We start from the raw sequence: 27,551 nt of genomic DNA on the forward strand, positions 1-27,551 counted from the left end.
AAGACAATGCCGAGTAATGGTACACTTTCTAGCAAATCACATGACACATAAGCATGATTCTAAGCATACTCAAAACTAATGTCTCTAGATTAGGGGTGGATGCATTCCCCTACCAAAGGATGTCTCTTTATTGACTCTCTTACCCTATATGTTTCAATGCTCTATATGTGGATTACAAATTTGTAATAGAAATGTTTCAACTCCCTATCACTCAGGTGGTGGCATGAGAGTACCATCTTATATTATTGGGAGCATAGTCTTCCTCATTTTCAATTCATGTAAACAAAGACTTGTTGGTTGTCCACATGCACATAGATAGTCAATAATTTCTAGAGCAAGGCTCTTCAAGGTGTCCTCCCTACCCATAATGGTCCTTCGCAATGATGAGAGAGTCGTGCCTCAAGCATAGATATCATGCATCTATACAATGTCCTCCTCTCTCTTATCTCTATTGTAGAAGGATTCCGAACATTTGTGCTTTAGAAATGGTTTGTGGGCTCTTGTGCCATGGCTTGCAACCATTGCTCTAATTCCCTTTGTGTGCTTTGCTTTTGGTTGGCCTCCCAAGCAAAAATTTGTGACAAGATTTAACCCTCCCCAACCTATTTGGTAAATGTGTTAGGCCACCTTTGACAACCATTCCATCCATCAAACTAGCATCGTAGGGCACCATGCTGCTAGATAAAGACAAACTCTATTCACATTAACACTAGGTTGGTAATGAGACATTTTTATGTCCCAAGACGCTTTTATGTTATGTTAAGCGACTATTTTACTTGAATTATTTTAGGAGTTTTAATACTCATTTTCTAATGTTGTTTTTTGTTTTTAGTACTTCAAAATTATGACCAAGATACTTGTTAGTGAGAACTTTATAAGTGCTATTGACATACACCATGGCTCCTTATGAATGAAATGCCCAAAGGAACCCTAAAGGACATGTATATATTGGCAATATTGAGAATGGCAATATAAACTTTGACAATAGTTTAGTCAACCGGGAAGAATGCAACTTTCTGTACCTAATTCTATGTCCCAAAAAAATGATGTCTAAGAGTGATAAGTTTTGATCACCAATCCATAGAAGTTTGTGGAAAATTTTCTCATGAAAATCCCAACTTTTGTTCTCATAAAAATGCAATTGTACATCAACTTTGGAGGCATGCCATGGTCAAATATGAGACTTTATATGTTTTTCATTTTATTCATGTGTTGATCCTTGAACTATAAGTACAAGAAAGGATTTCCCAAGAAGAGTAGATCCTTATAATATTGCAATTTTTTTTCCAAAACCTGGAACGACACTATTATGTCTTGTTACGTTATCAACCTAGTGATAATGTAACAATATGAATGTAACCTTCTTTAATCTTGCCCTTTATAAAGAAAATGCACTATATATGCACGTGTGAAGCATGGAGGTCTTGAAAGATGATGGGGCCAACATCCAAATAGGCTACTTCTTTTGAAGGTGGTGTGGGGTGGCATAACGCCAAAAGTGAGTTCCTAGCACAATCAATGACAATAGCAAATGGCTCTCACTAATGGCTAACCATGGCAAAAGATTGCAGTTTACAAAGTCAAGAATAATGAGCCCCATGGTGAGTCCAAACTTGTGTACTCCATTGCAAAGCAAAGCCATTTGCAATCCAAGTGACATTCTCCTCCTTTGTTGTGCACAAGTGGATGTGTAGAAAGACCTAAGAGTAAAAGCCACTCTATTGCCTCATGCACGATTAAAACTTTAGCATCTTGTAATTGCTCAATAAATTGATTGTTCTGCTAAAATGTCAACTGTTGGGCAACAAGCTACAAAAAAAACCAAAGTTTCATAGAAGTTTGGTCATAGCCATGACATCTAACAATAATGAGGGGCAAGGTTGGAAACTAGCTTTGTGCTGCTCTCACAAAAGAAATAGGAAATAGTGCAAAGCCAGAGAAAAATCGTTTTAACATTTGTAAATAGACAACAAAAGAGGGGGGTAGGGGTGCACACGACTATAAGCTCTCATGGTCAGATTTTTGCCATCTTGTAGCTAAGTTAAAGCATTCACAGTGGTCAAGCAGGACCATGCTTATATTGTAATAACTAGACTACCAACTTCTAATCCTTAAAATTTTTCGAGACATCAATTTAATTGAAGTAACGTGTAATGAGTGATCACATGGCTTGTACAGAGAGGTACACAAGCAAACAAAACCAACAAGTGTTTGGAGAAGGATCAATGGCTCATGTAAACCAAACAATGTGAATCGATTTTTCCAAGAAAAAAAGAAAGTTACATCGGATAAGCACAACCAGGTTTGAATCCTCTACATGCCCTCTACGTAATCGGACATGCTGTGTAATCTTTACTTTCAAAAGATGAAACATGACACATAATCTTCCCCTGCGATTGACAATTTTAGTTTACATTTGGTTCAGTTCGTTTACACTTTTAAGTAGTTCACACTGAGATCACAAATAGGTGTCACCTTATTTACGTGCAACGACGGGCCAATCGCGACAATTGTTGTCAACCATGGATCTCTCCCGGAAGGACCACAAGGCACGAATGATAGTCTAAGAAGTGCCCAATAACTCTTAACACCTCAAGAGAATGTAGATGCTTTTCAAAAAATTTACATGAATTCATCATCAGAATCGGGTTTCTGTTGTACATTAGTCGATTTGGGTGGCCTTGTAGATAGACAGTGACTACTTGAAGCTGCTTTGCCAGGGTTACTCATAAGTTTTTTTCTGGAGGGCCAAGACAAAAGATTTTGTCCTTGTATAGGTTGAAGACCCCGCCTCAACCCCACTTTCGTCTGTTGCCCATCTCTTGAGAGAGCACTATTTTCCTTCCGAATGTCTGGACAATTAGATTCAACTGGTACAAGTTTTCCATCTATCTGGCAGGTGAAGACAAAGGAGATCTGGAAACCAACCATAGTCCATCAAATACATTGCATACTACCTCAAAGCTACATCATATCATGCCTTGAAACAAACCAAACTAACCTCATCACCAGCAGCAAGTTGAAGAATCTCATCAGGAACTGTACCAGGGTGAGAATGGTGGGCCCAACTCTTGAGATCTTCCTCAAGCGGAGCTCCAATCTGGGCATAGGGCCAATGAGGAGGCACAGATTAGTAGGCAGGAGCATTTGGCCCCTTTGAAAAGCACCTTGAAATATATCTCTAAATGTCAGGTTTGCATTGAATAGGAAAAATTGCTACATGCTCTTAGAATGATACATCTAAGCTAAACCCTACAAGGTGACCGACTCTATTTCGGTATGTGAAGGAGGATGAGTACACACTACCTGTTTCTCCCATGGCCTCTGATTTCGTAAACAGCCTGCAACATTGGCAAATGCTCCAATATCCGTGTCTTCTTCAGCATCAGCTGAGTCCCCTACACTGCAATCTGAAGTGTCACCTGACGGGCAACGCTTGCAATTCAAATTGTCATGGATGTTTGATCTGCATATGCAAATACAGCGAGCGGTTTCCTCAATGCACTCAAAAAGGACTACTCAATATTCATTCCAAGCAAACCACTTACTCAGCGTTCTCATGAAGGCTAAATAAGTCTCTCAGTTCCTCTGAAGAAAGCCAAGTACCCTAAAACAGCTGAATATCAGGTGCCAAAACAGGCGAATGAATCAACCAGCACTACTTCCAGCTCTATCATTAACACTAAAACCTGGGGATGATTTTCGTCAATTTCTTGGTGCTCGACAACTTTCTGCAGACCCTCTTTTGAAAGTTGACGTTCAAAAACCTACATAAGGAAGAACGATTTTTTTAAAAAAATCCTCCTCTGCTCTAGCAGCTGATCAGTGGAGAAAATGGTATAATCATACAAACCTTCTCTTCAATTGTTCCTGCTGTCAGAAACCTGTAGATAAACACCCTTTTCTTTTGTCCATCTCGCCAAACACGAGCAGCTGCCTAAAACCAAAATTTGTTAAATGCGCCAAGTTTGAAAAATTGGGTCAGAACAGAAATATACAATTATAGCATATCTGACCTGCTTATCATTAGCTGGATTCCAATCAGGATCAAAGAGCACCAAGCGATTTCCACCAATAAGATTTAAGCCACAACCCCCAGCTTTGCTACTAAGCAGGAATGCAAACTCATTCTGAAATATCAAGAGATCATTTCATCCTTGAATTTACTCTCTTTACAAAGAAAATTGGGCAAGCCATTTGACATCCACATGCACGTAGGTAGATAAAAAGCAAAAAACTCGGGATGAAAGGAGACACCTCCATTGGATTGTTGAATTTTTGCACCAGTTTCTGCCTTTTGCTTATAGATGTGGTTCCATCCAGCTTCAAATAAGGGTAATTTTTTTCTCGGCAGAGCTGAGCAAAGAGTTCCAACGTCTATTTGCATACAATGCACCACATTGAAATAACTACTTTTGAAAACAAAATAGCTGATCCTTAGCTTTAAAAATCCAACCTTCTAAAATCTACCTGTGTATAGTTTGAGACGAGAACTATACGATCATTTGTCTTTTGGCGGATATTTTCCAATAATCTAGCAAGTACACTCATTTTTCCTGATAGCTTGATCCAGTTTCCGTCAGCTCCTGTCCATGATTTGTTCCTGAAATCCTGCAACCCATTCAGCCTAGCCCAAAAGAAGCTAAAGAATTTTTTTCTGCAAGGCTTACCTTCCTGCGAACATTTCAGATGGAATAAGCTCAAGGCAATCTTCAAAACCCGCTGCATTTGATCCACATTTGGCAGTGTCATAAATAAGCTGCAGTAAAATTTTTAAAAATAATCATTGTATGCACATGATCACTAGTGAACATACAAACACAAAAACAACTTACTGGCACAGCCAACCATCAAGACCAGTAAATAATGTTATCTCTACAAAGACATTATGTGACATTCTGTGTACATATTAAATAGAAATCTACCAGCATTTAAAACGGGATAACCAACCGAAGTTCAACCGGATGGCTCCACGAACCTTTCCATGTAAACTTTTTTGATTCGGAACGTGAAAATCCTTATAGCTTCAACTTCCGGCCTTGTGCCATGCCTTGTCCTCTAATTTCTTTCACAATCCACTCTTGGAGATGTTCTTCTTTGATTTGAGAAATGACATGAAATCTACTATTAACGTCTGCAAAAGGCCAAAATGACCTATGACTAATGAGACCAAAAGTTGAGAGAGAGAGAATAAGAAGAAGAAGAAGATTGTTTTTACGTCGTAGCAAACTATCCCGAGAGAGAGAGAGAGAGATCGATGATTAATGGCCAATTGCATGGGGGGGCACTACTCTGTTTCAAGGGTCATAGCGACCGCCCACCCGCCCGTCGCGGGGTTTTGGGGGGGGGGGGGGGGGGGGGGGAGCAGCCAGCATGCCTAAGTGTGGAAGGCAATTACCAGACCGGAGTAACGTAAAGGTCGACCAGAAGCAGAACTATGAATTCAAACCCGTCACCCATGCGCAACTGCCTGCAAATCTCAGAAGCTGACGTGGCAAGTTTATGGATGGCCGACTGATTTTGGGCACCATATTTTGAAAGCAGTTGACTTTTGATGCCTTTTTGGGCTTCAATATTTACATCCTTTCTAGGATCATACACATTGGGACATAGGAGTTTGGCTCATAGAAGTGTCTCTCTCTCTCTACCAAAAGTTGTGCGGAAGGTAGGAGATGTGCCTCCTCTGTACATGCACTATTCCCACCTTGGTGGAATCCACCAGGATATCCTTGCATGCCTTATACCATGTGGTATATCTTGCCCATAGCGCCATGCATCCGTGCTCCATATACGCCAAAAGCACCAGGTCCAAAAGGACCTACTCCATAGTGGCCGAATCCTCCTCAAGGCATTCCCAACTAACTCTTGGTTGCCATATATGAGAATTTAGAATTCGTGCCACACTCCATGGCTTGTATTTGTTGCATATGCTGCATCAGTCGTTGCATTTCCTGTTGTTGACTAACTGCTGTGTTTTGATCCCTTCTTGTTGCTTGATGCTTTTGTTGCTTTTACCTTTGCTTTCATTTTTAGCCCAAGGTTGATCACCCTCTTCCACTGTCTCGTCACTATATTCATCCACTTGACCTTCATGTGGTTCACATAAAGTGGATCTCTAGAATAAGTAAGGAAATGCTCTATAAGGTGTTGACTTTGGCTTTTTGAGCTTTGTCCACCAACTTCATTTTGCAGTGCCTCATATTGCCTTGCTTGGTCTTCGTAAACAGTACTAGGACGCTTCACAAACAATATCCCCACGCAAAAGATGACTTTCCTGACGCATACGGACACTTTGCAAAACCTAGCGAGAATCTGCAGCACGCTGAATTCTCTGTTTTCTGTGCTGAAAATGTGTCAAATCACCTCTACAACGGTCCCCTCGCGTCCTCGGACCTCCTGGGGGTATTAGCGACTGTTTAGGGCCAAAACCTTAATCCTGCAAAAATACACAGCAGGCTGTATTTCCCTGTTTTGGGTTCCGTTTCGCGAGCCGATCGCATCCGTAGCAAGTCCTCCAACTCCCACACTTATAGGGCTACTTGCCCTTTGAATTGGACGAGATTTATCACGTGAAACCTCTCCGAATTCACATGTACCTACGGGGGATTAGCAACTAGCTAATCCAATACCTGTGCAAGATGCCCTTGCCTTGGCAATCGCGCATGAACTCACACAACTGTACATAGGTCAAATGAAAAGCCCTCTTCTGGAGTATCACATAATTGCATGGAGAGAGAGAGAGAGAGAGAGAGAGAGAGAGAGAGAGAGAGAGAGAAATAAAATAAAATGTTACATTAACGTCTTCAAAAGGCCAAAATGACCTATGAGACCAATCTGTTACAAATTGATGAATCTAATACCAGGTCTGGGTACAAAAGAACTAGATACTACTACTCGAATCCATCCTCATCTGCACTTTGGATATCGAGAGCGGTGGAAAGGGCCGGGTTACGAGTGCCCCTGATGCGTCACATGATGGGTGACGGGTGCATTAGAAAGGGGGCATTCCGTAGGCTAAGGAGGAAATCCGAACTGAGTAAGAAAGTACGCGTAAGAACGCAAGCACAAGAATAAAGATAGGTTCAATGACGCTTTTTACGAAAAGCAAGAACGGTCGCGGGAGGACAGATGTTCTCCCTCGAGGAGTCTGTGTCTGCATTGCATCTATGTCGTATCCTGTATCCGGGGACGCCTGGAATGTGTCCGTGTAGCATTGTTTTCACTAACTGAGTGAGTTTTTAAAGTTTGAAAAGGTTCACACTTTATTTTATTAAGTGACCGGCCCCTTTATTAATAAAATAAAGCAAGCAGGGCTCTTATAAAAAAAGCCAGCGCTAATAGCTACGCACGGGGCTGAATTGCGATCTCTCTCTCTCCTCTCTCTAGAAAACACGATTTTCTCTCTCCTCTCTCTAGGAACGTCAAGCTTTGCTTTTGGACCCCTATTCCTGCCGGGTGTCAGACCCTATAAAAGGGTAGCCAACGTTTCAGTTTGAGGAGGGCCGGAAGCAGCAGAAAAGCACCAACGCTAGGGTTTTGGAGCAGAGTCTGGCGACGGAAACTGCAAGTATTCGCGTGACGACTGAGTACGGAGGTCGATTCTCTGAGTAAGAAGCGACAGGTATAACGTGTTGATACGCTTTGAGAATTGTTGCTTTGTGTGGTTTGTTTTGCAGCAATCTCTCGTCTTATGGGAAGGCCCTTTACGGGAAGTACGGCTTCACGCCTAAGTCCCTTACGAGAAAGTACGGCTTCACGCCTAAGTCCCTTACGGGAAAGCACGGCTTTGCGCCTAAGTCCCTTACGGGAAGGAACGGCCTTGTGCCCAAGCCCTTTACGGGAAAGCACGACCTTCGGGTCTAAGATTACAGAACGCAGGGGTTTCCCCGGCTTCTCGTGCTTGTATAAGAATTCTCCCTGAATGAAAGAATACTCTTTACGAGGGGGGACCAGCCCATCTTCTGGTCCCCAATACTGTGTCGATCTTCTCTCTTCTCTCATGTTTGCAAAGAATTATAATTTTCAGATTTTCTAAGTGCTCGTGTACGCTCCCGTTTTGTGACAGTGGTATCACAGCTCGGACTCCTCTCTTTCTCTGCAAAGAAGGACAATTCCGGGAAGAACCATGTCGAGCCAAGGGAGAAGCGTTGAAGAGGAGCTTCAACAAGTGCAAGCTCAGCTTGCGGAGTTGCAACAAATCTTACTGTTGCCAGACGTCCAAAAGCTTTTGGGCGGAATGAAGAAAACGAATGGAACTGATGCAACCAAGCATCCAGACAACACTGTTGGCGTGAGACCACAGGAGCCAAGAGAAGAAGAACGTGCCGAGGTGCACAAAGGATCTTCGGATCGGAATGAATGGCCTACCTCAAGGAAAGGCCAGGAAAAAGCGCTTTCTTTGCTAGACGAGAGCAAGGACATCTCTATCTCATCTCCATCTTACTCTCCTCATTATACTTCTACTTCTTGATCATCTCGTCAAAAGAAGGAAGCCGCTACTACTGCCATAACCCTACATCAACCTAAAGATAAGCCTCGATTCAAGAAGCAAGGTCGCAAGTCTCAACATCGCATGAGAGTCTTCAAATCAGGCGACAAGGACATCAAGTTCGAAACCTACAACGGACGGAGAGACATCTCCAAAGCACTGTCCTTCATCAGACAGTTTGAAGTCGCCTTTACCAATGGGCACTTCACAGAAAAATCCAAATTACGCAATGTGGGGATGCACCTCAAGGAAACGGCAAGAAATTGGTGGTTAGCCAAGATTCTGGAAGGTTCTCAGGCCAGAACTTAGAAGAGCTTCAAATCTGAATTTTATGAACAATTTCTTAAGCCTGACTTCGAGCAGGACATACGGAAGGAATGGGACTGGCTTGCCCAAAAGGAACATGAAAGAATAACGACCTATGTGGACAAGTATTGGTCGGTTCTTCTGAAGGTCACTCCCTTCATGAAGATTGCCGACGAGGAAAAGAAACGAAAGTTGGAAGCGGGTCTCCAACCGCAGCTCCGAGAGAGTATGAAGGTGTATCCGCATGATACTCTTCAGAGGATGATGGAGTCAGCAATCATTGCTGAGGATTTGCACTCAACTGGGACGCCCAGAAAGATGGAGCATAGCACTTACCGTGCAGGACAAAGAGGGGTCTACGATGACCATGGGGACCAAGGAAGAAAACGTCCTCCATCTAGGGACGATGATCGTTCTAAGAAGCCAGAGGGCACTGGCAAGCGAACTAAGTATCTTTCTCCTACTCAACTTCAAACTTTCAGAGAGGAAGGAAGATGCTTCTACTGTGGCGAGAAAGGACATATGAAACCGGACTGCCCGCCAAAGCAGCAACGGCAAGAGCAAGCCTCTACGAGGCAAGAGAAAGCAAGGAAGGAACCCGCACCACCAAGCTCGAACTCGATTCGAGATGTTCAAGGAAACACAGAAACGGAGAAAGGGAAGCGTCAACTTCTGAAGGGCTGGGGGTCTTTGAACAACCAGCGAGTATTGATTCTTTATAATCCAGGATCCACGGATAACTTCATCTCCCTGGATACTGCAGACGTTTGTGCCTTACACCGGCTCAACTTGGCACACCAGTTACATCCAGATCGGCATACGAGGGGTTGACAACCAATGCAACTCCCGTGCAAGGACAATTCAATCTTCGGATTGGCGAGTACAAGGACCGCGAATCATTTTTGATGGCACCTATCGAGGGATGTGATATCATCTTGGGTATGCCATGGCACTTTCACATGACACCTATTCCCGATTATGTGGAAAAGACCCTCACTTTTGATCATGGGGGTAAGAAAATAAAGATTCAAGCCGATGCAGGAGATTGGCAATTCCCAATTGTAAGCCATATCTCCATTAAGAAAGAAATGAAGAAGTGTGTTTCTGCTTACTTGATTTTTGCAAAGGATAAAACTAGTAGGGACTCTCTCTCTAGTCTAGAAATTAAGTGTCTTCAATTTATTGAAAAGTACTAGGATTGTTTCACGGAAACACTTCCTGATGAACTCCCTCCGGTACGCCCGGAAGATAACCGCATAGATCTCATACCGGGTAGCTCGCCTCCCAATCAACCCCCTTATCGAGTAAGTCTTGCTCAGCAAGAGGAAATTTTGAAGCAAGTCAACGAGCTTCTAGAGAAAGGGTTAGTACGGCCGAGTGCTTCACCCTACTGCTCTCCAGTTCTACTGGTGCAGAAGAAAGATGGCACGTTTCGAATGTGCATAGACTATCGGTGTTTAAACAAGATCACAATCAAGAATCGCTTTCCGATCCCTCGGATTGATGATATACTTGATAAGTTGCAGGGTGCAAGTGTCTTTAGTCGCATAGACTTAAAGAGTGGGTATCATCAGATACGGATCGCCGCTGAAGATGTCCATAAGACTGCTTTCCGCACAACCTTTGGACTGTATGAATTTTTGGTAATGCCTTTCAGCTTGACCAATGCTCTTGCGACGTTCAATCGCATGATGGACCGCATTTTCAGCCCGTATCGAGTTTTCACGGGAGTATTCTTTGACGACATACTCATCTTCTCTAAGTCAGATGAGGAACATCAGAAGCACTTGGACTTAGTGTTTCAAGAATTGCGAAAGCATGAGTTGCATGTGAATGCAAAGAAGAGCGAGTTCTTTCTCTCTGAGATACACTATCTCGGCCATATAGTCTCTCACAATCAAGTGAGTATGGATCCTACCAAGATCCGAGTGGTCGAAGATTGGCCTATTCCCACTACGGTACATGATGTACGTAGCTTCCTGGGATTATGTTCATACTATCGAAGGTTTGTCCGAGGATTTGCTCATGTAGCAGGACCACTTCATGATTTGACAAAGAAGAAGATTCCTTTCAGATGGGGATCGAGACAACAAGGAGCTTTTGATCAACTCAAGTACTTGCTAAGCCATGGACCTATTTTGATAGTGCCTGACTTAAGGAAACCATTTGAGGTTCACTGCGATGCTTCAGGCGATTGCATCGGAGCAATGTTGAACCAGGAAGGCCATGCAATGGCCTACGAAAGCAGACGGCTTAAGTATGCAGTTGCATGCATCAATCTACAAAAAGGAACTCACGGTTGTGATTCACGCCTTATCCAACTGGAAGCACTATCTTCTAGGAGCAGATTTTGTGATCAAGACTGATCACCAGAGTTTGCGGTATTTTCTTACGCAAAGGAAACTATCTGAGAAGCAGATGGGCAAACTTTTTGTCTATGTTTCACTTCCAGATCCTTCACACGACTGGGAGTAAGAATGTAGTCGCAGACGCACTGTCTAGGCGCCCAAGGGTGAACGCTATCACTTTGGTGTATCACCAAGAATTAGAAGCACTACCAGATTTGTATCCGAATGATCCAGACTTCTCCACTATTTGGGGAAAGCTACATCGCGGAGAGAATGAGTTTCCCTATTCCATTCGGGATAGTTATCTCTACCACCATCAAGCCATATGTGTGGCGGAACCATTAAGAAAGAAGATCATGGATGAAGCACACGCTTCGCCTTATGCGGGTCATCGGGGTAGTCTCCCTATGACCTTAGCAATGGAAAGATATTTCTTTTGGCCTAGCCTTAAAGCTGACATTGATAAGTATGTTAGGGAATGCTTGGTTTGCCAAAAAGTGAAGTATGATCGGCGTAAGACGCCTGGGTTACTACAACCTTTGCCTGTGCCTAATGAACCTTGGGAAAGTATTGCCATGGACTTCATCATGGACCTCCCTAGAACTCAGACTAGAAATGACGTGATCTGGACCATTATGGACAGGTTTAGCAAGCAAGCACACTTTATACCAGTCAAGAAAACGATCAAAGCAGATCATATGGCTAGGGTCTTTCTAGCACACATCTTTAAGCATCATGGAATGCCTAAGACTATTGTGAGTGATCGAGATCCTCGCATGACAGGAAACTTTTGGCGTGCCTTGATGGATAATCTTGGTACAAAGCTGAATTTTTCGTCATCCTCAAACGGACGGGCAAAGTGAGATAGCCAATTCCACAGTATTGGATATGTTAAAAGCTTATGTGTCAGACCGGCAATCTGACTGGGAGAAATATTTGCCTCTGCTCGAGAATGCGTATAACAATACCATACACTCATCGACGGGGAAAGCACCTTTTGAGATACTTTATGGTAAGCCTTTGCTTCCACCTATCCTTTTAACTACGGATAAGATTTTCGCAGCTGACGAATTTGTCCGGGATTTGGACAAAGCCTACGGGCAAGTGAGGAGAGCTATTCTACGCTCTCAAGAAAAGCATAAGAAAGCTGCAAACAAGCACAGGAGGAATCTCCACTTAACGGTCGAACAATTAGTCTTACTCAAGTTTGAGAAAGCAAGACTTAAGAAACAAGCGTCTCATAAGGGGAAGGTGGTAAAACTTTCTACCCGTTATTATGGGCCGTTTAAGATCACTGAGCAAGTGAATGATGTTACATTCCGATTAGAGCTACCGCCTAATTGAAGGATCCACAATGCTTTCCATGTCAGTTTACTCCGGCCGTATGTGGGACCGCCTCCGAGTCAGCCAAGTGCTGAGGAACCTCCTGAGGTTGAGGAATCAGAAGAAATACTCCAACCGGAGCAGATTGTAAGTCATCAGGAGCGGCCCCTTAAGTCCGGAAAGATAACACGGAAGTATTTGGTTAAGTTCAAGAATTATTCGAACTTAGATGCTCAGTGGATGACTCGAGAGGAATTAGCAGCTTATCCCAAGATATTGGAGGTATATGTCCAAGCACTACAATTGAGGTCAACTGGTTAGAAGCCAGAGGGATGTTGCTAATTGGACTATTTCTTATTTTTAATGATTAATTTCTTTTTATGAAATTAGGATATTTTAATGTGTACACTAAGAACTGTTAAAAGATTGTAGCTACAGGAAATGCCATCAGGAACGGACAACTCTGATGTGTCATTTGATGGGTGACGGTAAACATCGCGAAGGAGTTTCCGTAAGTTCGGTGGAAAGGGCCGGGTTACAGGTGCCCCTAATGCATCACATGATGGGTGACGGGTGCATCAGAAAGGGGGCATTCCGAAGGCTAAGGAGGAAATCCGAACTGAGTAAGAAAGTAGGTGTAAGAACGCAAGCACAAGAATAAAGATGGGTTCAATGACGCTTTTTATGAAACGCAGGAACGGTCGCGGGAGGACAGATGTTTTCCCGCGAGGAGTCTGTGTCTACATTGCATCTGTGTCGTGTCTTGCATCCGGGGACGCCTGGAATGTATCCGAGTAGCATTGTTTTCACTAACTGAGTGAGTTTTTAAAGTTTGAACAGGTTCACACTTTATTTTATAAAGTGATCGGTCACTTTTAAGTGACCGGCCCCTTTATTAATAAAATAAAGCAAGCAAGGCTCTTATAAAAAAAAGCCAGCGCTAATAGCTGTGCAGGGGGCTGAATTGCTCTCTCTCTCTCTCTCTCTCTCTCTCTCTCTCTCTCTCTCTCTCTCTCTCTCTTCTCTCTCTCTCTCTCTCTCTCTCTTATATATATATATATATATATATATATATATAGAAAACGCGATTTTCTCTCTCCTCTCTCTAGGAGCACCAAGCTCTGCTTTTGGACCCCTATTCCTGCTGGGTGTCAGACCCTATAAAAGGGTAGCCAGCGTTTCAGTTTGAGGAGGGCCGGAAGTAGCAGAAAAGCACCAACGCTAGGGTTTTGGAGCAGAGTCTGGCGACGGAAACTGCAAGTATTCGCGTGACGACTGAGTACGGAGGTCGATTCTCCGAGCAAGAAGCGACAGGTATAAGGTGTTGATACACTTTGAGAATTGTTGCTTTGTGTGGTTTGTTTTGCAGGAATCTCCCGTCTTATGGGAAGGCCCTTTACGGGAAGTACGGCTTCACGCCTAAGTCCCTTACGGGAAAGTACGGCTTCACGCCTAAGTCCCTTACGGGAAAGCACGGCTTTGCGCCTAAGTCCCTTACGCGAAGGAACGGCCTTGTGCCCAAGCCCTTTACAACAAAGCACGACCTTCGGGTCTAAGATTACAGAACGGAGGGGGGACCAGCCCATCTTCTGGTCTCCCAATACTGTGTCCATCTTCTCCCTTCTCTCATGTTTGCAAAGAATTATAATTTTCAGATTTTCTAAGTGCTCGTGTACACTCCCGTTTTGTGACACCTCTCCTCAATCGTGGCCGTCTGGATCTCCGTAGCTCCAATGCTCGGTCGATGAGAGTGCCGATAGTGGCCGAATGAGTGTGGGCCAAGCTCTACAATGATGACTGCTCTCTTGGCTGTCGAAAAGAAATCTGTAATCCGTCTCTGGGACTGTCTCTCTATCTCTCCCCAGTAAAGTGTCTCTATATCTCTGTAACTCAAGTAGATATAGCCCAAGACATCTTTGATCCTCATAACTCATGACCCTAGAGAAAGGACCGAAACCCTCTCTGAATAAGCAATGGAAACGGTCCCGTATCTCATAGTACATTGTGTAATGGCATATGTAATGTAGCTTTGTCTCTAGCTCTAACTGGCATAAGCGGCATATCCTGCTGTCTGCTCTCTGGCTCTACGCAGCATAAGCGGCTCTAGCCAGTCTTAATCTCCAGCTAATGTGAGGATGTGCGTATCTGACCAATGGCACATCGCAAACCATGAGACATATGTGTGTCCATGTAGTTGGGTCGAATCACAAACCCATCTCTTGTGAGGTAGAGAAGATGCTCTCTATAGAAAGCCATCTTCGAGCTCAACTCCTGTGGCGGCTCTATCCATGTCCTCTTGGTATCCAACTGGATCAGGTCCTGATGAATGAGTCTAGTAATCTCTATCCGATTAAGAGACATTGAGGGTGCCTGGAGAGAGAGAGAGAGAGAGAGAGAGAGAGAGAGAGAGAATGAAATGAAATGTTAAATTAACGTCTTCAACGGCCAAAGTGACCTATGAGACCAGAAAGTTACAATGTGGTGGATCTGATACAAAGTCAGAGTAACAAAATGACAGAATGATAAAATGACAAAATAAAAATACTATGGAATCCTAAACTGCAAGGTGTGAACTTTGCAGCTAAACAGCTAGCTGGGATAGCTAGATCACAGGAGATCCAGCATCGGTCGCTGCGGATCTCATCAATCTGTTCCATGGTCAGTAGTCTGACCGTGCGTCGTGCATGTTGAGCCAAAGTGATCCGAATCCTCTGATACAGTCTCTGTCGATGCTGTGTAGTCCTCCGCAATCGTGGACGTTTGGATCTCCCCAGCTCAATAGTCGCTCGGTAGATCAGTGTGCCTCTGGTGTAAGGCGACGAGCTCTGCTGCGGTAGTAACTCCTCTGGGTGTCCAGTGGCAGCTCTAAAGAAGTCTGTAATCTGTCTCTGAGACTCGCTAGCCTCTCCTCTCATCAGGCTCTCTCTGTGTCTGCGCAACTCGAGCAAAAACAAACCCAGGCATCTCTGATCCTCGTACCGCATGACTCTAGATAATGGTCCAAAGCCCTCTCTGAACAAGCAATGGCAGCGGCCTCGTATCTCGTAGTAGACGGGACAGTGGCATGTGTAGTGCAACTTTGTCTTAGGCTCGATGTCACACAAGGGGCATGTCCTGGCCTCTGTTGGTACTCCATTGTATCTCCTAGTCTCGATCCGCAACTCATGTGAAGATGTGCATATCTGGCCAATAGCACATCGTATCCCATGAGACAAGTGGGGAAGGGAGGCAATCTGTCTATGCTGAACCCATGCGCCTCAAACCAAGATGTCATCTCCCCATACCAGCATGTTGTATCTCCCTGCATGGCTAACTGTCGAGAGGACTCAAGTGCAAGGCGTGCATATCTATCTCTAGGAAGTTCCCACATGCGGTGTATGGAGACAGATCTGGTGAGCACCTCAACCACTAGTGGGGCAGCAGCTAGCTCTGCTCGTATAATAGCACATTGTACTGAAGCCTTGGCTCTAATGAGCCGCGAGATCATAGAGACCAGAGGCTTCTCCATGTCCCCCATCCATCACTGCGGCCTGTCCTCCCGTGATGGTCTAGTGAAGGTCCCCAAATCTCAGCTTCATAAAGCAATGCAGAAGCCACCAAAGAGCCAGAGCTTCGTCCGAGGCTCCTGAAACTGAACCTATGAACACATCCTTTCCAATCTACCCAATGCTGCATGGGCTCTCGTCAATCTAGTCTCTGCTGCCCTCCTTAATGAAAATGCTGGCCCACTAAAAACCACTCCAAGGTAAGTGTAAGCATCTGTATACTTCACCTTCTCTTGGCCGTATGTGAATGCGGGCGCTGACCTCCTGATCCACTGTGGGGTGGTATTAAATACCATGACCTTGGTTTTACCAAGGTTGACGGACAAACCACTTTCCTGGGCAAACCTATGCAAAGCATCCAAGTGATGTTGCATCCCCTCCGGAGAGTCGGAGATCAACACAATATCATCAACGTATAACAATAGTGGAATCCATGTCCTTGCCAGCTGTGCACCTCTATCACCATCTCTCTCAATGTAATCAGAAACCTCATCCACATACATACCAAATAGAGTAGGAGAGAGCAGGAAGCACTGCTTCACCCCAATAGTGGAGTAAACCGGTGTGGATAGACCCTCTGGGGTGCGTACATGCCCCACTACTGACCTGTATAATGCCATGACCCCCCAAATGAGCTTTGTGGGTACACCCATCTGCTGTAATCTGCGCATCAATCTAGCTCTGGGCACTGTGTCAAATGCTTTGCGGAAATCCACAAAGCTACAATAGATCCGTCTCCCACGCGATCTGCCCTCCTCAATGATGGCTCTGAGTGTCAAGATATGGTCAAGAGTAGAAAAACCCCTCCTGAAACTTGTCTGCCCGGCTGCGCACGCGAGAGAGAGAGAGAGAGAGAGAGAGAGAGAGAGAGAGAGAGAGAGAGAGAGAGAGAGAGAGAGAGAGAGATATTAATATTAACGTCTTCAAAAGGCCAAAATGACCTATGAGACCATCAGCTACAAAGTGGTGAATCTAATACAATGTCTGAAGTACAAGTACAAAAAGTACTAAAAGTAAAAATAAAAATGAAAACTGAAATGAAGTGTGAAATGTGAAATGTGAAAATGTAGAATAGGCCCTCAATGACAATCTGGGTGTTGTGCTAGAATGCCTCTGATCCTCTGCTGAAGTCTTCGTCGATGTAGTGTGCTCCTGTGTCTCGGTCGTGGTCGACTCGATCTCCCGAGATCAATCGCCCTGTCAATGAGGGTTCCTCTAATATGAATGCGGGTACAACCCTGTGCTGGTGGTTGGTCTCTTGGCTCCCTCGATCCAAAGAAATCTGTGATTTGTTTTTGCGATTGTCGTACTCCATGTCCCCCCAACAGACTGTCTCTAGGTTGGTGTAGCTCAAGTAGATATAAGCCAAGGCATCTCTGGTCCTGATATCTCATGACTCTATCTAGGGGTCCAAAACCCTCCCTGAATAAGCAATGGAAGCGCCCTCGTATCTCATAATACACAGTGCAGTGGCATATGTAGTGTAGCTCTGTCTTTGGCTCTCTACCGCATAGTTGACATATCCTAGACTCTGGTGGTATCCCTTTGAATCTACCCGTCTCAATCTCCAGCTGGTGTGAGGATGTGCGAATCTGACCAATAGCACATCGCAGACCATGAGATAAATGAGTGTACATGTAGTTCCGACAAGTCACAAACCCATCCCCTGAAATTTGGAGAAGGTGTTCTTTGTAGAAAGCCATCTTCGTGCTCAACTCCTGTATCGGCTCTACCCATGTCCTCCTGGTGTCCAACTGTACAAGATCCTGACGAATGAGTCTAGTGATCTCCATCCGTGTGACTGGCAGGGAGGGTGCGTCCAGGGAGTACTGAAAGGGAGGCAATCTATCCATGCTGAAACCATGTCTCTGAAACCATGAGGTCATCTCTGCATACCAACATGATGCATCTCCCTGCATCGCTAACTGTCTAGAGGACTCAAGAGCCAGTCTAGTATATCTGCCTCTATGTGTATCCCATAGACTGTGCATAAAGGACATTGATCTAGTAAGAGCCTCAATCTCTATAGGAGGGGCGGCTACCTCCGCTCGAATAATCGCATGTGGTACAAAAGCCTTGGCTCTAATCATCCAAGATATCATAAATACCAAGGGTCTCTCCATGTTCCTCCAACTGTCATGATTCACAGATGGTCCCCAAACTTGGACCCCATAAAGCATAGCTGAAGCAACCAAAGTATCAAAGAGCCATAGTTTTGTTCGTGGTTCTTGAAACCGAACCTGTGAACACATCCTCTCTAGCCCTCCTAATGCCGCATAGGCTCTGGATAGTCTAGTCTCTGCTGCTCTCCTCAAGGTAAACCTCGGTCCCATGAATACCACCCACAAATATGTATATTCATCTGTGTACTCCACAGTGTCCTGGCCATATACGAGTGTAGGTGCCGATCTCTTGACCCACTGTGGTGTGGTGTTAAACACCATAACCTTGGTTTTACCAAGGTTCACAGACAGTCCACTATCCTCTGCAAAGTTGTGCAATGCATCCAAATGTCTTTGCATGCCCTTTGGCGACTATGACATTAACACAATATCATCAATATATAATAATAAAGGGATCCATGTCCCTGCCAGCTAAGCGCCTCTGTCACCCTCTCTGTCAATGTAGTCAGAGACCTCATCTACATACATACCAAAAAGTGTAGGGGACAAAGGACACCCCTGTTTCACTCCAATAGTGGAATGAACAATGTCAGAAATCCCCTCAGGAGTGCGTACCTGGCCAGTCACTGAGCCATATAAAGCCATGATCCCCCATATGATCTTTGTGGGTACTCCCAACTTCAGTAGCCTGTGCATCAATCTGGCCCTCGGCACTGTGTCAAATGCCTTGAGGAAGTCCACAAAGCAACAATACATCCGTCTCCCATGTGCCCGACCCTCCTCAATAATGGCTCTGAGTGTAAGAATATGGTCCAAAGTGGAGAAACCCCTCCTGAACCCAGCCTGTCCAGCTGCTCGTATGCCCTCATTTTCTGCCCATTTACTCAGTTGCTGTTCAAGAATGGATGCATACAACCGTGCCAATGTGTGCCCTATCATAATAGTACGGTAGTTCCCTGGTACCGTGGGGTCCCCTGTTTTGAAAAGAGGTACAATAGTAGATACTCTCCAGGACTCGCGTAGTCCCTCACACATGACACGGTTAAACAACCGCGCAAGAACCTCTGACAGTAAATCTCTAGCATGTATCAAGTGCTCTGCCACCAAACCATCATGATCATATGCTCTCCTAGTCCTCATCCTGTCAATGGCGTTCTTCACCATCTCAGTGGTAAAGAAGGTATTAGTGGCTAGACATGGCTCTAGAGGGTCTGGTAATGGTGGTTGCCCAGGTACTATATATAATGATGCTGCATATTGACTCCAAATTTCGGGAGAGGTAATCACTGGAGGAGGTGAGTGCTCATGGAAGAGGCGCCAGGCCTCACCTGAATCTCGGCTCAAAAAGAGCTGATACAAATCACGTTCCATCTGGGCTAAAAAGGCCCGCTTCTTTCGTTGCACTAAACGCCGAAGGGCACTCCGAGACTGTCTATATGTAATGACTCCAAGTATAAGCTCGCTCTGAATCTGAACTCTTATCTCTCTGCACTCCTCATCATACCAATTATTATGAGGCATGTTCCCAGAACGTCTTCTCTGATCTGGTTGAGTGTGTGGGTATGCCTCTGCTGCTGCCCCATGCAAGATCTCCGTCAATAAAGTGGTGATCTCCTCCACTGTATATACAGGCTCGGCTGCCCCCATCCGTCTATAAATCTCTTCCACATAAACTGAATCCGTCTCTGGTGTAAAAGTATACCGTGTGTGCAATCCTCCGTGGTGTTTGAGAAACACTATACTGGAAAGAGACTGAAAAAGTCAGGAGAGCATGGTCCACTGCTACTCCAACAGGCGGCAGGCCTAGGGCCCACACTGAGATCTTGAATATGAGAGATGAAGCTCGGTGAAGTCATGATATAGTCCATTGTACTGGCCCCATGTCTGCCCAGACGAAGGAAAAATCTCTAGACCATTAAGTATGGCCATACCATGCGTAGTTGTCATCTCCATGAGATATCTCCCATACTCTGTGTGCTCTTTAACCTGTGAGTGTCTGTCAAGTCCCATCTCCGATATATCCATCTCTCTAAGCATCTCCTCCGAGGTATCATAAAATACCGTTTGGGAGTTGGCAGTCCTGGCATTAAAGTCTCCCAAGAGAATGATATCTGCATCTCTAGAGAACTCCCATATGTCATCATCAAGTATAGAGAAAGGGGATTGCCCTCTAGGTGAGGTGTAGACTTATGTGCTAGGGGGAAAGTAACATATAGCAATGTATAAGAATCTGCATGTCTCAGCTCTCAGTCTCACCCACATGTATCTCGCCCGGTCATCTCTCCGGACAATCTGTAATAGCCGCTACAACTCTTCCTTGAATAAGACTGCTACCCCTCCTGAACCTCGACTTCCATGCTGGGATCTAGCATTTGGCCGACAAGCTGTCTCCCATAAATAGCCAGTCACACTTGGCATCAACTGTCCAGATTTTTGATGTGTCTCCGAGTAAAAGACAATGTCTCTATCTCTGAAGCTATCTTCAAAGGCACCTACATCCAGCCTATATGATCCATTACAATTCCATGCCGCCATCCGGAGTGTGGTCCCATATGTCTCGCACCGTCATGCTGTGCGTTTTTCCAAAACCACTACTTTCCCTCCTCTGTAAAAGGCAATTTTTCCCTTCTCCCTTGCTGCCTTGATCTCTGGCATCAACTCTTGCATATGTGCTATTTGTGCTAAAGTAAGGTCATCCCCCATAAATATTCCAGTTTTCTTAAGTGTTGGTCTCTTCTTCAAGAATTCCTTCCTTGTTTCCAAAGTCGGGAAACGCAAAATAAGTGCTTTCTCTTTGACGTTTCCCTTCTCATCCACTCCCTTCTTTCCTACTCTCCAAGCACCTGTGTGCATAGGTTCCGGGATGCCCATGCACTGCAAGAGTTCCTTCACTTCCGTCTTCTACATTTTCGGTGTCTTTGATACCAGTAATACGCACATGGAGGGATCTGGTCCTCCTCTTCTGTTCCTCCTCAATGGTCATATTGATGATGGTAGAAGTCTGTGCGGCTTCTGGCATCCGGGCCTTTCCTTTCTTTGCACCTTCAATCCATTTTTCTGCTTCGTCAACTTTATCCTGTGTTTTAGAAAGACGCTCCGCCCATGAGGAAGCCTCTTTCGAGTTTAGTTCTTCCCCTTCGCCAAAGTTTTCACCTGCTCCTTAATATCTTCGAGCTCCTTTAACATCGAGGGCTGATTTCCCGCTTCCGTTTTGGGCATAATTTTGCACGCTGCAAGTTGCCCTTTAAGTTCTTCAATCACTGCATCTTTTTCCTTCATGCACTTTTCCACATTGGTTTTCCAAGATTCAAAGCTTGCAATTGCCTCATCCAACTTTTTCTGCATAATACATTCCATTACATTCACTTCTGCCCGCATTAGAGCCTGCATCTCCCCTTTCACAGATAGATACATCTCATCATGCTTATCTAGCATCGCTTTATCGAATTCTTTCCTCATATCTGCATACATAGAATTCTTATAACTCTCTGCGTTTGCGTACATCTCTTTCCTGATGTCATCTCTCATAAAGCTGAGCTCAGATTTAATCATCACTTGAACCCTCTCCATCATTAAATCATCTTGGATTCTGACGGTTTTCCCTGCCCGCAATGAGCTTGGCGAGAGTATGCTATCTCTGTTCCTCCGCTTGAATGTCGCTTTCATTTTTTGTGGCGTTGTGAAGCCACTTGCTTCACCATCCTCGACTGGTTGGTCCATCCGAGAGATAAGAACAAAGCGAGCACTGAGTCAAGGCCCTCACCAGCTGAGGTCTGGCCTCCGCCCTGGTTGGCCTTGCTCTCGTCACCAAGTCCTAGCCCTCGTCCTGACTGACTTGACTGCTCTCGTCCTCGCCCTGGCACTGGTCTCGTCTGGTAGCCCTTGGCTCTTCTAGCCCTCTCCCTTGGTAGGCAGCTAGCTCTCGCCCTTGGCACAGCTCGCCCTCGTCCTTCAGAGGTTAGGGCCCTCGTCCTCGCCCTTGGCAAGCTGCTCGCCCTCTTGACACAGGACCAGCAGCTCGACCAGGTCCAGCAGCTCGCCCTCTTGACACAGGACCAGCAGCTCGACCAGGTCCACCTGTTCGCCCTCGACCAGGTCCAGCAGCTCGCCCTCGTCCCTCGACCTCGTCCAGCAGAGAGAGAGAGAGAGCTCATTCCTCGTCCTTCGACCAGCAAGTTGGCAGCGCGACGAGCTCGTCCTTCGTCCAGCAAGGCAGCGCGAGAGGGTTTGACTCAGCCTGCTCGCCTTCGCCTCAGTCTCCTCCCCTCAGACATCTCGTCCTCGTCAGCCTGCTCGCCACATAATGCTCGCCCTTCTCAGGCTGCTCTCCCTCGTCCACGCCCTCATCCAGAGAGAGATCGCCCTCGTCCACGCCCTCGTCTCCAGGACTACAGGACCAGAGAGAGAGAGAGAGAGAGAGAGAGAGAGAGAGAGAGAGAGAGAGAGAGAGAGAGAGAGAGAGAGAGAGAGCAATGAATGCTGCGCAAAGTTTCTTGCACTTCACTGTACACAGAGGATAGGCAAACACACAGTAGCTTTGGTACCTGCAACAATCCACCATACAGCTGAAAAATGCAACCCATGTTTCGTTTTAATGCTTCTCTCTCTCTTGAGAGAGAGAGAGAGAGAGCAATGAATGTTGTGCAAAGCTTCTTGCACTTCACTGTACACAGAGGGTAGGCAAGCACACAATAGCTTTGGTACCTGCAACAATCCACCATACGGTGAAAAAATGCAGCCCACGTTTCGTTTGAATGCTTCTCTCTCTTAAGTTGGAAAAATGCCCAAAAATGTGTCAAGTGGCACTCATGCATTAATTCTCTGCTTTGGACCTTCTGGTCTAAAAATATCTCAACCGGTTGCTCAGTTGACTTAGCGGCAAGAGTAATGAAATGTTCCTCTTGTCATTCCGGAGCTAATGACGCGAACAGATTTCATGACCCAAAATAGCAGTTCCCTAAATTTTAGGAGATGCTTCCATTAGACTCTCACTGGTCATCTGACCATCTTTCACCACTAGGACCACATCCAAAAATGCGATGTAGCCCAATTCTCGGGTGATTTTCTCGGGGTGACCCCACCTTCTCACTGTGCCTTTATTGAGTTCACTTCCTAGTATCCACCAACTTGCTAAGTGCGACGGGGGGACCTATATGATCTAGAACTGAGCCTAGACATCCTCTTACTATACAAATGTGCCGACCAACTTCCCGTCTGCGGGTGAAACTACCATTCACATTGACCATACAATGTCCGACCATTTGCAACTTCAAAAAGAGGGTCTCAAAAATTAAACAAAACCCATTGGAAAGAAACCAGCAACTAAGGTTAGCAATTGCCACGTCCTCGTGACAAAACCTGCTAAAAGGAATCGTAACTCCTTCTCAACAAAAGTTTGGAGTAGTGTTGTTGCTTTTCAAAGACACACACGTCCAAACTCTCCATGCCGGAGAAGTTGATCTCTTCTCCCAAGTTGGATCAACCAACATGACATCGTGCCTTCTCACCTCTCGCTTGCACAATCTCACTCTTCAACATTGCAGACATTCTTGCTCTACACGTCCCTGGAAAAAGGTGTGAGACCCCGGAAATTGCAAAAGCCATGCAACTACTCCCCACGTCATGAACCCATCGTGGACACCCACTCTAATCAATAAACAACAAACGGCCATCCTCACTGGCTGCGCAAAACAACAATCCCGAAAACAATGCCTCAAAGACTCGCACTCTGAAGTACATCGTTGACAAGTGGGGTCATGACCAGTGACTGCCGACCAAGTACCAACAGACAATCCTGCATGTGCTATCATCCACATGAAAAAACATATCATGTGGCTGATCCGGAGGGTCCAAATGCATCACCAAAACTGTCTCTGGAAAGCGGGATGTGTTGATCCTGCCATACCTCTGACTGGCAAGGACAGTGAGGAGGGTGCCGAGTCTGCAAAAGAAGTCTCCTCCCAAGCAAGACAGAGTACTCAAAAAGGGATACAGGGGCTCCATAATCGCTCAACAAAGGCCAGTGCCACTCACCAGGATCCCACTCCAGCTGAACAAGTGGCTTTCCTCACCAAATCCACAGTCTCCAAAGTGGTGCCTCCTCACTAGTGAAAATTGGGTCAACACACGACCTCCTCTGGAAAGAGCCTACCACTCTGACACTCTACCAATGGGCAGTCAACTACTGATCATGAGAAGCCTCACCCTGAAACTCTAGCTTGATGTGACTTCCATGATGGCCAGTCTTTGATGCGAAAGATGAGATTTTCCTGTTGAGCGACAATCGGGTCTCCTAAGAGAGGATCAAAGTACAACCCCCATCCGCGATGAGAAGGTAAAAGAGTTTGTTCCCCGATGAGGGCTCGTGCAAGTCGGACGGAATAGCCTTATCAATCTCTCTCATCGGGCAGCAACCCCTTTGCAAATCCCCTAGGTAGCTCCAAGCTCTTGTGCCCCAACCAAGGAAGCATCTGACCAACGGTCCACCATGCCATCCTAGCCCAATCAATGTGTGTCCTCTCGCCTAGCTGGCGGCCTTCTGAGTTTGTCACATATGCATTCCATACAAATGGCTAGTCCCCTCCCCCCTCCTCTCTCTCTACATTGCATCCTCTGGCATGGATGATGATGATGATGATGATGATTTTCAATCTGACGATTTTAGTCTATTAGTCCTAGTCTCTCTTTACTTCATTTTATTTTTGTACCCAGACATTGGATTAGATCCACAAGGATTGTATCAATGTGGTCTCATAGGTCATTTTGGCCTTTTGAAGACGTTTAATATAACATTTCATTTCATTTCATCTCTCTCTCTCTCTCTCTCTCTCTCTCTCTCTCTCTCTCTCTCTCTCTCTCTCTCTCTCTCTCTCTCTCTCTCTCTCTCTCTCTCTCTCTCTCTCTCTCTCTCTCTCATGTCATCCCCAACCTCACCTATGGCAACAAGCAAACTCAAATATATGCTTCACTCCAAACGAATTTCCATCATTGAATTGGAAATGAAAGCATGGAGAAAAGAGATGGAAGATTGGAGGAACGCGAAGACTATTTTCCTCCGAGAAAATGAAGAAAAGGAGAAGAGGTGGAAGGACGAGAAGGATCATCTTCTCAACAAGATCGCCACGTTGGAGAACAGCATTTTGGACCTCCACAAAGAAGTGTTGGAAACACGGTCAAAAAATGGGCTTGAAGAGGGGGAATTTCAGCCCTCTTTGAGGAAAGAAATTGACAACATCAATGAGGAGAAGAAGTCATGGGCCGCGGTCATATCCGAAACGCAAAAGAAAGGAGAGGAGGCCGAAAAATGGATTGAGGTTGCCAAGAAAGGGAAAGGTAAGGAAGCTCCTTGTACACCCACTCTTATCAACATGACCCTCGAAGAGGAACAAAGAAGGAGGGTGCGGGCTCTACATGTGAGGGTAACCGGCCTCAAGGACATAAACAATGTGGAAAAAGAGGTCACAAGCCTCACATCAATGATGGGGGTGGAGAAGCCTTCACACACAAAGGCATGGAGAGTGGGCAAGAAGAGTGAGGGCCCCGGAGAATCTTCAAAGGAAAGAGCTCTCATACTACGCTTCCCTTCATTGGAAGAGAAGAAGGAATTCTTGAGGAAGAGACCTACTCTCAAGAAGACAGGTATTTTCTTAGGCGATGACCTCACTCTCTCACAACTTGCGCATATGAGAGAAGTAATGCCCGAGATTCAAGCGGCAAGGGAGAAGGGGAAGATGGCCTTTTACAGAGATGGTCGGGTGGTGATTGTAGAGCGGCGCTCTACATGACGGTGCGAGACCTATGGGACCACATTGAGGATGGCGACTTGGAATTGTAATGGGTCTATGAGGTTGGATGTTGGTGCCTTTGAGGACAGTTTCAGAGACAAGGACATTGTTTTCTTTTCAGAGACTCACGAGGCCCCTGGCCAACTGTTGCCACATGTGGTGGGATACAAATGGGAGACAGCCCACAGAACAGTCACGAGATCTGAGCATGGGAGTAGAGGTTCAAGAGGAGTAGTGGTGTTGTTTAGGGAAGAGCTACAGCCACTACTACATATTCTACGGAGAGATGATCAGGCTAGATACATGTGGGTGATGCTGAGAGCTGACACAGGTCGATTTCTATATATTGCTATATGTTACTTCCCCCCCCAGTACGTCAGTATATGCTGTATCCAGAGGGCAGTCGCCTTTCTCAATTCTAGATGATGATATATGGGAGTTTTCTAGGGATGGTGATATCATCCTCCTAGGAGACTTCAATGCTCGAACGGGCAACTGTCAGACAGTCTTCTACGACACTTCAGATGAGATGCTTAGAGAGTTGGATGTGGGTGAGCTGGGGTTTGACAGATGCTCACATGACAGAGAGCAGACTGAGTATGGGAGATACCTCACGGAGATGACGACTACACATGGGCTAGCCATACTTAATGGCTTACAGCGGTTTCCTGGAGCAGCAGGCTTCACATGCTTTCCACACAGACATGGGGCCAGTACAGTGGACTATGTTATGACACAGCCGAGCTTTATTCCTTGTATTCAGGATTTCACAGTGGGAGCCAGACCAGTGGGCGTAGCAGTGGATCATGCTCTCTTGACACTGTCCGTATCTTTTCAGTTTAGTACAGCCCAGAAATCAGGAGGCAGGTCACACACCCGTTATACATTTACACCAGAGACTGACTCGGTTTATACAAAGGGGATCTGGGATCGTCTATGCACAGTTGCTCCAGGCCTCTCAGTAGAGGAGTGCACTACTTTACTGACTGAGACACTACATGATGCAGCATCAGAGGCATACCCACACACTCAACCGGATCGGAGGCGACATTCTGGGAGCATGCCCCAGAATAGTTGGTATGATGAGGAGTGCAGAGAGATAAGAGCCCAGCTTCAGAGGGATCTTCATTTAGGAGTCATCACCTACAGACAGTCGCGGATTGCTTTCCGGCGCCTTGTGCGAAAGAAGAAACGAGCTTACCTGGCCCAGATGGAGCGAGACTTGTATCAGTTGTTCTTGAGTAGAGACTCAGGCGAGGCATGGCGACTCTTCCATGAGCACTCCCCTCCCCCACTGATTACTTCTCCTGATGTGTGGGGCCAGTATGCGACATCGTTATATACGGTTCCTGGGCAGGATCCCCTTCCAGATCCTACAGAGCCATGTCCACCTACGAGCACCTTCTTTACCACTGAGATGGTAAAGAGAGCCATTGACAGGATGAGGACCAGGAGGGCTTACGATCATGACGGTCTAGTAGCGGAGCACTTTATACATGCTAGGGATATGCTGATGGAGGTTCTTGCAGTGTTGTTCAATCGTGCCATGTGTGAGGGATTACCTGAGACTTGGAGGTTGTCTACTATTGTGCCTATATTCAAGGCAGGTGATCCTACAGAGCCTGGAAATTACC

General features: G+C 45.6%; 1 protein-coding gene across 1 annotated transcript in view; it reads right to left on the reverse strand.

Annotated features, from left to right (window-relative positions):
* Window positions 1–2,339: 2,339 nt before the first annotated feature.
* RAD54 (DNA repair/recombination protein) overlaps window positions 2,340–27,551 on the reverse strand; it is a 92,261-nt gene continuing 67,049 nt past the window's right edge. The window contains exons 12-21 of the mRNA XM_086490842.1: window positions 4,671–4,759; window positions 4,471–4,603; window positions 4,258–4,377; window positions 4,017–4,130; window positions 3,854–3,937; window positions 3,690–3,767; window positions 3,549–3,607; window positions 3,307–3,466; window positions 3,002–3,100; window positions 2,340–2,916 (exon numbers count right to left, since the gene is read on the reverse strand). Coding sequence (XP_086346968.1) covers window positions 2,623–2,916; window positions 3,002–3,100; window positions 3,307–3,466; window positions 3,549–3,607; window positions 3,690–3,767; window positions 3,854–3,937; window positions 4,017–4,130; window positions 4,258–4,377; window positions 4,471–4,603; window positions 4,671–4,759 — 1,230 coding nt within the window. The 3' untranslated portion in view covers window positions 2,340–2,622. The remainder of the gene's footprint in view (window positions 2,917–3,001; window positions 3,101–3,306; window positions 3,467–3,548; window positions 3,608–3,689; window positions 3,768–3,853; window positions 3,938–4,016; window positions 4,131–4,257; window positions 4,378–4,470; window positions 4,604–4,670; window positions 4,760–27,551) is intronic.

Source organism: Adiantum capillus-veneris, chromosome 2 (genome assembly GCF_014529385.1).
Source record: "Adiantum capillus-veneris isolate H3 chromosome 2, ASM1452938v2, whole genome shotgun sequence".
NCBI lineage: Eukaryota > Viridiplantae > Streptophyta > Polypodiopsida > Polypodiales > Pteridaceae > Adiantum > Adiantum capillus-veneris.